The sequence below is a fragment of the Pongo abelii genome, chromosome 8 (genome assembly GCF_028885655.2).
Source record: "Pongo abelii isolate AG06213 chromosome 8, NHGRI_mPonAbe1-v2.0_pri, whole genome shotgun sequence".
Taxonomy (NCBI): Eukaryota; Metazoa; Chordata; class Mammalia; order Primates; family Hominidae; genus Pongo; species Pongo abelii.
This window is the reverse complement of record NC_071993.2, coordinates 134057735-134072624: the sequence shown is the minus strand read 5'-3', so window position 1 is coordinate 134072624 and position 14890 is coordinate 134057735. Positions and strand designations below refer to the sequence as shown.

At 43.9% G+C, this 14890-nt stretch overlaps 1 protein-coding gene across 4 annotated transcripts in view; it reads right to left on the bottom strand.

The window, feature by feature from the left end:
* Positions 1 to 14890, bottom strand: part of DOCK1 (dedicator of cytokinesis 1) — a 547152-nt gene that overhangs the window by 473001 nt on the left and 59261 nt on the right. For all 4 annotated transcript variants that reach the window (XM_024253415.3, XM_024253416.3, XM_054523055.2 and 1 more), the window contains exons 2-3: positions 9677 to 9760; positions 2435 to 2475 (exon numbers count right to left, since the gene is read on the bottom strand). In XM_024253415.3, coding sequence (XP_024109183.1) covers positions 2435 to 2475; positions 9677 to 9760 — 125 coding nt within the window. The remainder of the gene's footprint in view (positions 1 to 2434; positions 2476 to 9676; positions 9761 to 14890) is intronic.

Below are 14890 nucleotides of genomic sequence, written 5' to 3'. Positions count from 1 at the left end.
TGAGAGGATCACTTCAGCCTAGGAGCCTAGGAGCTCACCAACAGCCAGAGCAAGATGGTGAGACCCTGTCTCTGCCAAAATTTTTTTTACAAATTAGTTAGGCATGGTGGTGTGCACCTGTAGTCCCAGCTACTTGGGAGGCTGAGGGAGGAGAATACCTTGAGCCCAGGAAGTCGAGGTGGCAGTGATCTATGATCACGCCACTGCACTCCAGTCTCAGCCACAAAGTGAGACCCTGCCTCCAAAAAAATAAAACATTAACTTAAAAAAAAACAAAAGTCTGAAGGGACCCCAACGCTGGGTTGCTGTGTTCAGGTCCTGGTTATCCGAGACACCTCCAAATCCCAGGTACACCCTCCTGGGTGTCTTTCCATGATAGCAATAGGTGTCCACCCAGATGGGGGAGAAAAACAAAAAACCAATCCCAGTCCTGTCCATGTCCACAGGCGGAAACGACCCTCAATCTCAGCAAACCCACTGGAGAATCATGAAGCCACAGGAAGGATAACGACTGCGTGAGGCTGGACACACCTGCAGGTTTGAAATGCGCAACTTCCGCTGGGCTTGCTCAGCACCACCCCTGATCAACTGCACACTTATAACTACAGGAAAGTTGTTCACAGACATGTGGTGCCAGGATTCCTAGGGCCCACATCCCTTTTCTGCTACTGCCTAGGAGGCCCCTTACAAGTTTACAATCTCTGTAAAGCTTGGATTTATTCATCTACCAGTGGAGATCTTAGATGGAAAAATAGGTACTCCCTACCCAGCTCTACTGTGTTGATGAGTTATGAATGAGTTATGATGTCTAGGCACCCAGGTGTAGTGCAGAAGTACTATGGTTTGGGGAGGCATTGTGGGAATGAGAGATCTCAAATTGGGGAAGGTGATAACAAATACCAAATAAGATTCAAAGAAAAAGGAACAGCTTGCCTGGGGCACATCCAGCCCAGGATGTGGCAGCTGTGTCCTATGTAGGAATGCGACAGGGGAGGGGCATATTAGTCCATGATCTTAATCTCTTATTACTAAAGGTTTCAATTGCAGCTTTCCCACATTCAGAGTTTCATCTGCAGGCACACACTATTTTTTTTAGGGATAGATCTCACTCATTATGACCAGCAGAGGCTGGTTTCAAACTCCTGAGCTCAAGCAATCCTCCCACTTCAGTCTCTCAAGTAGCTGGGCCTACAGGTAATACCTTTGGACCTGGCTGGAATTCACTCTTGATTGGGGAAGGGAAAATCAATGTGAAAATAGAACTTTCCCTGGAGAAATCTATTCTACCATCCGCTAGGTTGAAATCTATCTTGTGCAAACTTCAAGGCTATAGGTCACTGGATGTGTAGAGACCTGTAGCCCAGTCTGAGGTTGGCACGGTCGAGGTAAGAGGTCCTGGTCTCAATTTGCAGATCTGGCTCACTGATTTCCTAACACTGTCTCTCACATTAGACATGACTGTGCCAGAGGATGGCTGCCATAGGGACCACCCTGGACCCCTCCCAAGTGCTGGTGTTGCAAGAGGATGACCCACTCTGACCTGCTCAGCAAAGCCTGGGTTAGGGGCTCTGGGGAAGGCAGAGTGGGAGGACCCTGGCACTGGGGCTGCTAGACTTTGGAAGACTTATTACAGGCTCAGGACCACAATCCAGAGTCCAGCCCAATAAGGAGACAATGAGAGGCAAATTTAGGACACAAAAGTAAAATGAACCATCCGTCAAATATAATTAGATATTAAAACATCTCAGTTAACGTGGACGGCCCAACCACAGCTTAGAATAGAGGTTACTTCAAAATCTTAACATCGTAGAATGAAACAGAAGAGCCATAATTAGGTTCTATGAAGCTAAGAATGTTAAAGCCACAACAGAATTGTGTACGGGAGTGCCCACCACAATGATCCGAGGTGTAATTACATGTCTTAGTTTCAGAAATTCAAACAACCACTCATGCAAACTGCTCTAGGAGAGCAGAACTCCTCTTTTCCCAGCTTGACTTAGGCAGGGTAAAAACAGTTATATGCAAGAGGGAAAGAGCACGCATGAGCTTTGCAAATTTGCTAATTTATTATTAAGGACAACACAAGATTGACAACTATGAGAAATAATTTTTTTCCTGAAGTTGCTTTACTCAGATCATTCTCTGACACACACAGGCCTAAAAAGACACAAAATTCAGGAACAGAAGACAACAGGCCAACACTATATCACAAACTAGCAATTCACTCAGGGAGATGAAGCTACAATTTCTATGTACACATATTGTTCAGAAGAAAACAATCCAAGGTCGTTCACATTCCTACCCATATATTTTTTTTAATTCAGAGAAAGAGATATAGAAGTAAAACCCTCAGACACAAATGAGATGGAATTGATTTCCTCTCAAGGTTTGATTTATGAAGAGACATGCACTGTGTTTAAGAAGAAGGACTTACCTTCTTAGACTTTTTTCTTAACGTGTAACCTCGGTACCACCCTAAACAAATACAAAGTTGAAACAGTTAGTACAAAGAGACGTGTTAGGGTCCTTACAATACATTCATGATGTGTAGAACTCACTGTTTGGCAGAACCAGTGAGGTCAGTTTGTCACCAGCATTTTTCAATGAGCCTAAGGCTTTGGAGATATACTACGTGGTTTCCCAGAGAGCATTTCAACAGCGCACCCGGAGCCCAGCTGGCAACCTTCACACGTGGGCCTCCACACCTTCCCCTCCGTCGTCTCACGTGGTTCAGAAGCAGCAGTTTGAAGTTCAGATGCACAGTTCCAAGAGCAGGACTTGTCCTTTCAACCACTGGCCCTGAGTAGGCTCCTTGTGTATGCATTTTCTTCACTCTCCCTCTGCCTGATTTAGACCAAGATCTCTCCAAGGGCACATACCAGCATCTCACTGCCCCGAAACAGAAAACCCATTGAGAGAGAACTTCCTCCCGCTTCAAGACAGGGCACTTTTTCCTGGAGCAGCCACAACCTCACAAAGTACTTCTGTAGCAACAATACAGCCCTCAACCCCCAGGAAGCTCCAGGGCCAAGCACAGGACACATCTGCCCTTTGGGTTTGGCCCAGGCTCCACTTCTCGCTCCTTCCAAGTGGCGAGAGAAAGAAAATAGTGAGAGCAGAAAGAAAGACACACTCGAACCATCCGCATGCCATGGATGCCACACAGAAGAGTCCCTTCAACAAGGGACCAGACCCAGCCACACCCCTGGCACCCCTCTCAGGCTGAGGACAGGAACTGCCCCTGCAAAGGCCTAGGGGTCTACCGTCAGTATCCAGCCTCCAAGCACCCCACCATTTGTGAAATCAGATGGATGATTTTTTAATCCCAAACATTCTGAAGTCACTCCAGGCCATCTAGTTTCTGGAAAGCTAATCAAAAGCTCAAAGAGACCAGCCACAGTGCCTCACGCCTATAATCCCGGCATTTTGGGAGGCCAAGGCAGGTGGATCACTTGAGGTCAGGAGTTCAAGACCAGCCTGGCCAACATGGTGAAAGCCCGTCTCTAATAAAAAATATAAAAATTAGCCGAGCATGGTGGTGAGCCCCCATAATCCCAGCTACTCAGGAGGCTGAGGCAGGAGAATTGCTTAAACTCGAGAGGCAGAGGTTGCAGTGAGCTAAGATCATGCCACTGCACTCCAGCCTGGATGAGAGAGCAAGACTCTATCTCAAAAAAAAAAAAAAGCTCAAAGACAAATCCCAACTCTGCCCCATAGGAACAAAGGACCCTGTCAGAGAGTGACAGAGGGCACTTGGAAAACGTGAGATGGGTAAATTCCCAGAGAATAACCAAACATTGGGTTTCTTTACACTATTAAAAAGTCAAACCTCAGAAACCAAAGATCAGACAGATGTGAAAATGGGCCATTGTTGCGGCAACTGGCCTCCGCCTCTCTCAAAAGGTGAAAATTTTCACAACCAGGGATGAAAAGGATGATTATGAACCAGAAAGTGATGGTGTTAAGATGAGCAGAATCCCCAAGGGATTAGTAAACAGCTGTTTTCTGCATATCCAGAAAAGAGGACAGAAACTGCCAGGACTCTGGCAAAGGTTTTGCTAAGACCCAGTTATGACGAACTGAACTCATTTCACTTTCTTGACTGGAGACTCAACAGATTGATTAGGGGGAACCTCAGATACAAAATGCCTAGACTTCAGCCACACATTTGAAGGATTATCTCCTGATAGCCATGCTGCCAAGTTCAGTGGTTTTGATAAGCTGGCCCAGTATCAGCGCCCATCTATGACACAGTGCTCATATATCAAAGCCCATCTATGACACAGTGCTCATATATCAAAAAGGAAAAAGAAAGGTCAGTTGAATGAGTTATGCAAAGCTGTGTACTCAATTTCAACAACTGTCCTTTATCCTATTATAGTCTTATAGTCTTCCTGCGTTTTCAACATTAATATGTCCTTTCTTTTCTGAAACTGACAAAGATTAACGTCTTAGAATATATAAGGAAATAAAACAGAGACCAAAAAAAAAAAAAAAGCAACTAAGTATAGTAAGAAAATGAGGCCGGGAGTGGTGGCTTACTCCTGTGATCCTGGCATTTTGGGCAGCCGAAGTGGGCAGATCACTTGAGGTCTGGAGTTCCAAGACTAGCCTGGCTAACATGGTGAAACCCCATCTCTACTAAAAATACAAAAATTGGCTGGGCGTGGTGGCATGCACCTGTAATACCAGGTACTCAGGAGGCTGAGAATCACCTGAACCAGGGAGGCAGAGGTTGCAGTGAGCTGAGATCATGCCACTGCACTCCAGCCTGGGCAATAGAGCAACAAGACTCCATCTCAAAAATAAATAAATAAATAAAAGAAAGAAAATGAGCAAAGTTTATAAACTATGTATAGAAGAAACCCATAAGACCTCCACATGTATGAAGAGATGCTTCAGTTTAATAATAATCAGAGAAATGAAAAGTACACAGTTAAGAGTGGTAGAAGGCAGAACACTGCAGGATGCAGGAAGCCCCTGGTCACCGTGGGTGGCAGTGTCCACTGCGACAACCAGCCTGGGAGAAGCAGGCCCTGCTTATCCAAAGTCTACGTCTCCACACCCGAGACCCAGCAACCCCCTCCTGGGAACACAGCCCAAAGACATCTGTGTGCCCTGCAGAGTGAGATGGACATGGGATGCTCAGGGCAGCTTGATCTTGGGTGGTGGGAAGCGGGGACAACCTAAGTGCTCATACCTGGGGAGGCAGGCAGTTAGTAAAACATGAAACGTGCACACGATGCAGTTAGAGCCATGGACTAAAGGGACACAGATAACACAGTGCATTTTAAATGGAGCACCAGGGAAAATAAAAAACAGAACAGGACTATAACGACACACTTACATCTGTTAAAAACAGATGCACACCAAACAGCACAAGAACACAGGCAAATGAGAGGCCACTTCAAACACAGTAGAAAGGTTTTCTACGGCAGGCAGGAGGAGGAAGGGCCAAGCAGTAGGCATGAAAGGCAAGGAGTTTTGTGTCTTTATTTAATGTTCGTAGGCAGTCAATTCCTCTTCTAATGGCCTTCCTAAGCAAAATGAAAACTATGGTTTTCCTCCCCACGATTTTTGGCATGCACTATTTCTTCAACAAAGTGAGCCCACACACCATGTGCCAGAGACCACACTGGGCGCCACAAATACAGAAAGAGATTAGACCCAATCTCTGTCCTCCATGAGCTCACAAACTCCAAGTGCCCTAAGACAAGTAGGGGTCACACCACAAACCCTGCTGCATGGCAGAGTTCAGCATGAAGGAGAGAGGATGTCCCAGCAGAGTTTTTGCACCGGAGAGTGAGAGAACAGAACGGAACGATTACCTGGCTGCTCTGGGGCACAGCAAAGAGGGGATGAGGCTGGGAAGAGAAAGACTCACAGCTGTTACAGAACTGACTTCTCCCTGGCACGGCTTGCAAGTGGCCTCCACGTAGTCAACCAACCTGCTCCAAAAAAAGAGACATCCACCCAGGGAACAGGCAAACACAGGCAAGACACAGGTCCCGAACTCAGGGAGGACACAGTCCAGCACAGGAAAATGGCGGTCTAGTCATTTTAGAAGAAAATGCATCACTATCCATTTTAAAGAGTTGAATAAATTAAGTTTGAATGTGGCTGAATCAAAAGCACAATTTCCTCAACTTTGGGCAATGCCTGCAGCTTGCCTCTGGTATAGCATCTTGCCCTGGGGACCCTATGGAAGCCCTGGGGACCCTATGGAAATGAGTCGACAGCAGGATTGGCATGCCCTTGACCAGACAAGAGTCACTCAATCAACATTGGGGCCTGGCCTCACCTCTCCTATCTGGTTGACCCAGGACATTGTTTAAAGGCAGGGGTCTGCACGAATGACCTCTCAAAGCTCTTTCCACTTCCACCATGAGCTAGGAAGTTCATTTTCTTTGTTCTATGCTGTAAGCCTTCGTGAGCTTGAGAAAGAGAAATTAACCACAACTTGAAGGTAAATTTAGTCTTTGAACCCTAAAATAAAGAGTTATCATCTAGAAATTATAGCCTCTGGAGCAAGCTCTGTAATATCCTGGAAAGAATCATAGAAAAAAAAGAAAATCAAACTTGCTAAACCGAAAAATTGTCTTAGAGGAAAAGGAGAGGAAAGGAAAGAAAAAGAAAATGCCAGACTCTAATACAAGTCATGAAATTGAGACAAAACAAGAGCAAGATATTGGAAAACAAATGGAGGTACATTATTCTCTTTTTATTTAATGACAAAAAGCCACCACACTTCCCAAACTCAAAACTATTAATACTTCTCTAAATGCATTTCTCTCATTAGATTCAGATTAAAACCAAAAAGTTAGTTGTCAAGGAACGGAAATTCATTTTATGCTAAAGAGTCTTTACAAAGACTGAAATATTTTCATCAGAATCTAGAAAGAATGACTAGCCCAGAAAATTAATGTTCACTATAGATCCCTTATCATGATGTCAGTCAAAAAGTCAAATGCCTGCAATCAGATATTTTTGAAGTTACACGTATTACAAGCACCATTGACATGCCCGAGGATTCCACTGTTTAAAAAACACATTCCTCAGCTGGGCATGGTGGTGGGCACCTGTAATCCCAGCTACTCAGGACACTGAGGCAGGAGCATCCCTTGAACCCAGGAGGCAGAGGTTGCAGTGAGCTGAAATTGCACCACCGTACTCCAGCCTGGGCGACAGAGCAAGCCTCCATCTCAAAAAAAAAAAAAACACCACCACACACACATTCCTCTTATGAAGCAAAGAACAAAAATGCAGTCTCCACATGCCCAGGGGCCACAGGAAATCATTAACTATTCAGGAATGACATCATTGCCCAGTGTTTATTAACCAGGATTTCAACCTCAACTGACCAGCAGCAAAAGTAAAAAAAGATACAAGAGCATTTCCCTTCAGATCAGAGAAGTGTCTGAGATGAGCGGTTTGATCCTTAACCTCTACTTAATTTCTCTCTGTCTCCTCTCAGGCACATGCAGTATATACTGAGAGGAGATAAGGGAACACAGCTGTCAGCTGTAAACACGGAAAACAAGCAGAAGACCCCATCACAACTACTCATCCGCTTAAGGACTGGGGCTGGTTTTTGCAGAGCTGCACTGGCTTCCATGCAGAGGCCACTAAAGTCGATTTTTTTTTCAGACAGGACTTTTTTAGGGAAGGTACAGCATGCATCAGATGGGGAAATAAGGGCCATGAACATGGATCTGTTAGTAGGTCTGTGTTTCTCAGAGGAGTCTACCAGGAGCTGGTCACAGTTTGCCTCGAGCAGGGAAGCTTGGCACTGCTTCATTCCTTGTAAAGTGGATTTCAAGTTGGAAGTTCAATTTGTTGATTACTACGGGATGTCTTCAATTTCCCCTCTTACCCCCAACCTCCCATGTGGAAGGGTTTTGCTAAAAAACCTTTGTGAAAAAACAATTTTTCTACTGAAATTATCCTTTTTATTCATATGCTATATGGGAACCACCCTTTCAAGCAGGAAATTAAGCCGACAACAATAAGAAAACACAGTCTCACCAAAACCTCCAGATCTGAACAGTCTTTAAAAAATCAAGCCCATCATTTCTTCCCTTCTGTGCAACAATAACCACAGCATAAAATGAAATATGGCCTGCTCAAATTATTTGCAAAACGCGAAATATAAAAACAAATTGTCTGAAATGCCAAGGACACTGGAAAACCACTGTCACCAATAGTTTATTTATTGGATAATTATAACAATTGCTTCAGGATGGGCATGGTGGCTCACGCCTGTAATCCTAGCACTTTGGGAGGCCGAGGCGGGCAACTCACCTGAGGTTGGGAGTTCGAGACCAGCCTGACCAACAAGGAGAAACCTCGTCACTACTAAAAATACAAAATTAGGTGGGTGCAGTGACACATGCCTGTAATCCCAGCTACTCGGGAGGCTGAGGCAGGAGAATTGCTTGAATCTGGGAGGCAGAGGTTGTGGTGGGCCAAGATTGCGCCATTGCGCTCCAGCCTGGGCAACAAGAGCAAAACTCCGTCTCAAAAAAAACAAAAAAAATATTGCTTCATTGGACGGCATCCCATATAACTATGATAAATCTCTGTTCATCCCCAAAAAATGGGGATTACAGGTTTAAAAAAAAAGAAAGGAAGTAAGAGATGAAAATTGTGGTTCCTCTGAGACATACTGCCAACAAATCTAAGTGAGGACATTAAAAGAAAAAATCTCAGTTCACATCAAACACATCAAAACAATGAAACAGGCTAGGCACAGTGGCTCACGCCTGTAATTCCAGCACTCTGAGAGGCCGAGGCAGGCAAATCACTTGAGCTCAGGAGTTCAGGACCAGCCTGGGCAACACGGTGAAACCCTGTTTCTACAAAAAATATAAAAATTAGCTGAGTGTGGCAGCATGCACCTGTAGTCCCAGCTACTTGGGAGCCTGAGGTGGGAAGACTGCTTGAGCCCAAGAGGTGGAGGCTGCCTGCAGTGAGTTCTGATTATGCCACTGCACTCCAACCTGCGCGACAGAGCAAGACCCTGTCTCAAAAACAAAACAACGAAGTAAACTATCTTAAACCTATTTTTTATCAAGTGGTCAACTGTTAACAATCAAGATTTACACACACTTGGCCAGGCAGAGTGGACCACACCTGTAATCTCAGTACTTTGGGAGGTTGAGGTGGGCAGATCATTTGAGGTCAGGAGTTCGAGACCAGCCTGACCAACAGGGTGAAATGCAGTCTCTACTAAAAATACAAAAAAATTAGCCAGGCATGGTGGCAGGCACCTGGAATCCCAGCTACTCGGGAGGCTAAGGCACGAGAGTCACTTGTACCTGGGAGGCAGAAGTTGCAGTTAGCTGAGATTACACCACCGCACTCCAGCCTGGGCAACAGAGCAAGACTCTGTCTCAAAAGAAAAAAAAAAAACAGATTTACACATGCTTGAAAATAAGGAGCCAATGAGTTTAAAAATGGGAATTTCAGTTTTAAGTTCACCTTAATAAAGTATTAAACAACAGCCTCACTACTACCCTTACCTAAAACAGTATCCATCTGCAAGAAAAGTGAGCCTGAGAAGGGAGCATGACTGTCTTATGTGTCTGTAACAGAGGAATGCTTTGCCCAGCAGGCACTGAGAAGTGTGCCATCTGCCCAAACATGTAAGAGAAAAGATACCAAGATGCATACGCACCTTCATATGTTTCTAAGATGTGCACAGTGTCTCCGATCTGTAAAGAAAGTTCATCCGCTCCTCTGGCATCATAGTTATAAAAAGCTGTGATGAAAAAAGGGGAAATATATTAGTAATAGTAAAGATAGAAGTGACCATGCTGAGTCGTGTTGGTTTGTTTTAATGTTGTTGTTTTTTATATTGAAATACATTCAGTCGCTGCCTGCATCATCCTCTCTGATACCCACAGAAGTGACCTTTTCTTTCAGACAAATATAAAGGGTCAATAGTTTAAGGAGGAGAAATTCATAACTACCCACGACACCAGATGACCATAAGTGACATAAGAAGACATTGTTAACAGCATTTTGATTGACACTTCAATACTATCTTTTATTTCCACTAATAGATTCTTTTTAATTGCCTGTGAATCAATTGCACATGGACTGAATATTCTTTGGAAACCAAATTAATAAAAAAATTATCATATAGCAATGTTGATATTAAGCCAATAGATTTTACAATCACAGTAGACAAAAATATGTCCTGTGTTAGAAGAAATCCTTAAAACTGTCAATGATAAGCAGGAAATGTCTGAAATCCCATGTTTATCCTGACATAAAGCTGTTCCTATTTTGCAAAAGGATCATATTGCTCCTACATAAGCCCCTAAAAAGTCATACCATTAAATTCCAACCACACTTTTGCTCATGCATTATGGAATAAAGGCAGCAGTCACAGGTGTAAAAAGGATGCTACAAAGTGTTTAAGGCCCAAAAAGTATTCAACTAGCCCACTCTCAATTTAAAAATATATATATTAATGTTCCTCCTACCCAACAGCCTCTACCTAAAAGGATATAGCATTCAATATAAAACTCATCTTCAAAAACCCTGATCAAAGTTCTCATCCATCTATCCTGCACAGCCCAGCCAGGCGAGGCTATGCACAAAAGGCACCTGCATTGTGGCACACCTCTAAAATTCTCTAAAATTAAACCATGTCATGTGCAAACTCCTTTGGCAAGCACGGGCCACCGTACCTTCCCACCACACACTCCCTTCCCTGGGCCCTTGCTTCTACTGAAGGAAAGAAGCCAGTCCAGCCCACATCTTTGGGTACCAACTTCTCCCTCGCCAGCTGGGCCTTCCCACTGGGTGCACCTCATCACGAAAGCCAGACCCAAGTCCGTGTTTGATCTTTTAACTCCGCTCCTCCAAACAGCCCTGGCACCATGCAAAGCTTCCCGTCTCTTGTTCTGTATAAGCCAGTCTTATTTCAGATGTGTGTGTTAAGACGTCCCCAACTAAAGAAAAGCCACCAGAGAGCAGAGCCACCCCCCTTTCAACATTTCCTGCCCACACCTCCAAGGACAGGATGGTGCTTAGCTGTACAAGGAATGGCCTCCATAAACCTGAGCTGCCTGAGCTGCACTTCAGGCTGTAAAGTCTAGAATTTCAGGCGCACGCAGCCTCCTGGTGTTCATGTTCATCGTCTCTACAGACAGCTAAAGTGGGTAGGGCAGCACCTCTCCCCGAGCCCCTGGGTGCCTGCCCTCCGGCAAACAACCTGCTCTATCTTCAGGTTTTCAATGGCCAAAATAAGGACAGGATACTGACCTCATAGAATTGTGTGTGTGTGTTTTGTGTCTTAGAGAAAATGATGCCCCTGTTGGATTTGGCACAATGGGGTCATGGTGAACACTCAGGTAACAGTGAAGGCCTTTCTTCTGGTTGTATTTTTTTACTGCTATCAAGACATCTACCTCTACCTGAATTCTTTTTAGAAAGCCAAAGCAAGCACATTGCCACATGTGCACAAAAATTCTATAATATCAAAAGCTATATCTATGATATTGAAAATTCTATTTCCTCAGATATTTTCCTATATTTTCCCAAAAATTCATAAAATTTAAGTGTCCTCAACTGACAAAGATGGTTATTGGTAGTTATTAAGTTTATTTGGCATTTTACAGTGAATCTTTAACACAAAATAACTATGTCAGGTGAAGGAAGCCCAGGGCAGAGGCTGGACTTCCCCAGCTCAGCATGACCGTATTCATAAACCTTCAGGAACCGTAAATGCATTTATCACAGTTCTTAACAGCATCCCTGCCAGCACACCTATTCTGTTCTAGATGTGGGAAAAAATAAACATGTCAAAAATCATAAAAATGAAATAAAATGAGCACATCAAGGGTAAATATATTCAAGCACATGTGAATTTGTAAAGCACATACACATAATTCCTTTCTTCCTGTTTCACCTCTAAATACCCTACTCCCCAATCCCTAAAGCAGACAGTGGAAAGCAGTGATTAAAATCTCATACATGGATATGGAAACTTCAAATTTAACTGTGAAATGAGCCAGACAACCCATGATTTTGTAGATAAGAAAAAAAAGAGCCTCAGGGGTTATACACGTGGCCCCAAATCATGCAACCCAGTCAAGATCACAACCCCAGATGCCCAGCCCCCAGCCCTTTGTTCATTTTAGGACTAATGATTAAATAATCCCATACATGAAGACAAATTAAAAGACAACTTTGCAAGGGTATTTGACAAAGGAGTAGGAGAGAGGAGCGGAAGGATGCAGATAGAGTAACAGCCCTCCAAAGACGACTCCAAAAGCTTTCACAGCCACAGGGGCACTGCAAGGGTGATTAAATTCAGTAACTAGGCCAGGTGTGGCGGTTCATGCCTGTAATCTCAACACTTCGGGGGGATTACTTTTGGGAGGCTGAGGCAGGCAGATCACCTGAGGCCAGGAGTTCGAGACCAGCCTAGCTATCAAGGCAAAACCCCGTGTCTACTAAAAATCCAAAAAAAAAAGCCAGGCGTGGTGGTGCGCACCTATAATCCCATACTCTGAGGCAAGAGAATCGCTTGAACCCAGGAGGTGGAGGTTGCAGTGAGCCGTGATTGCACCATTGCACTCCAGCCTGGGCAACAGAGCAAGACTCTGTCTCAAAAAAAAAAAAAATTAGGATCTTGAGATGAGGGTTAATCTTGGATCAATCCAGGTGGGCCCAATGTAATCACAAAGGTCCTTATAAGAGGAAGACGGGAGGGTCAGTCAGAGGGAAGGAGAGGGGGTCGAAGAGATGCAAGAAAGAGGCAAAACAAGCCGAGGAACACAGTGGCCTCTGGAAGCTGGAAGGGGTGAGGAAGCACAGACTCTCCCACAGCCCCGTGGGAACATGGGCCACTGACACCTGCACTTTAGGACACTGAATCTCGTGTTTTAGCCCCTGAGTTTGTGGCAATTCGTCACAGCAGCAATAGGAAATTAGTACAAGGAGGCGTGTGAAAAGCAATTTGAAAGTGGTACTTTGTGGTTCACTGATTCACTCTTTAAGGCAACTGGAACAGGGGTCTCCACTGCAGGCACCTAAACCCAGACAAGTCCAGGGCTGTGGTTCCCAATTCTTGAGTGATATGAGAAAAACAAGAACCATGTAGGGAATTTTTTTAAAGGAATCCAAAAGTATGTAATGTGAGAGGCTATCCTTTATTCTGATTATTTGGCCTTTCACAGTTGCCCCTTCTTAGGGAGTGAGGGCAAGGACTTCTTGTCTCCTTTAAGAAGGATGAGGATGACAAATGGCATCTGATTTAAGATGTCTTCACCTGATGTATGATGTACTACAAAGATGGCGGCCTTTTTGCTGATTGCTCAGTTTTGCTTCTTCAATTTTCTGACCTGTTAGGGTCTGGAAACAACTCCATAGAGAACAGGCTCATGGCATCCCATTCACATCCTGGCAAGGGTGGCACCAGCCTCCCTCTGGGTTGTGGGCTGAATGCCTACTACATTCTCCCTGGTCGAGTCCATCTTCCTTTTATAATGGCCTGGCTGCCGATGAGCATCTTCAGGTCCACATGAATTTCTCAACCCTGGACAGCAGACTCCAGTGTAGAAGCTGGACACATTGTGTGAGATGTTAAGTGGGAAAAGAGACAGAGATAAACCAAGCGCCAAGTTCTTTGCTTGGATGGTGTTTTGGTTTTTTGTTTTTTTCTTTTTCTAGGAGAGTGTGCAGCAGCCCAGAGTGAGTGGATCTTTTCCCTAAAATAAAAAATTAAGAGCCTGCATTCGTGCCTCATGTAGCTGTGCCTTATCAGAGACCTAAAAAGGTACTGCAATCACCTCTGTTCAGTCTCCTGATTGTCTATAAAAAAGCTGCCCAGGAAAATGCAAACCAAACCACAATGAGGTATTATCTCACCCCAGTTAGGATAGTTAGTATCAAGAAGACAAAAAATAACAAATGCCAGTGAGGTGCAGAGATAAGGGAACTGTTAGACACTCAGTGGGAATATGCCATTATAGACAATAATATGGAGGTTCCTTAAAAAAAAAACTACAAATAAAACCACCACACGATCCAGCAATCCCACCACTGGGCATTTATCCAAAGGAAAGGAAATCAGTGTATCAGAAACACATCTGCAACCCCAAGTTTCTTGCAGCACTATTCATAATACCCAAGATACTCAATCAACCTAGGTGTCCAACGCAGATGAATAAAGCAAATCAACATAGGCGTCCAACAACAAATGAATGGATACAAAACAATGTGGTACATATACATAATGGAATACAATTCAGCCATTAAAAAAAAATAGTATCTTGTCATTCCCAACAACATGGATGGAACTGGAGGACATTAAGTGAAATATGATAGGAACAGAAAGTTAAACACCACATGTTCTCACTCATAGGTGGAAGCTACAAAAAACTGAGCTTATAGAAGTAAAAAGGAGAACAGAGGATTCTAGAGCCTAAGAAGGGTAGGGGGAAGTGGGGATAGGAGAAATTTGCTAAAGGATACAAAATCACAGCCAGATAGGAGAATTAAGTTCTAGTGATCTATGGCTCCTTAGGATGACTATAGTTAACCTTATATAATATACCATATAGTTTCAAATGGCTGGAAGGAAGATACTGAAATGATAAATGTTTGAGATGAGAGACATGCTAATTACCCTAATCTGATCACCATACTTCATATGTACCACATCAATGTGTACCTCATAAATACATACAATTATTATATCATCTCAACTGATGCAGAAAAAACATTTAATGAAATGTAACACCCATTCAGCAAAAAAACCAACTTGACTACTCTCACTTGAGAAAAAACACACTAAGCCCATCAACCCACTTCACAGATGAAAACAGAGGTCTACAGGGGCGTTGTGACTGGCTCAAGGTACACAGTGAGCTGA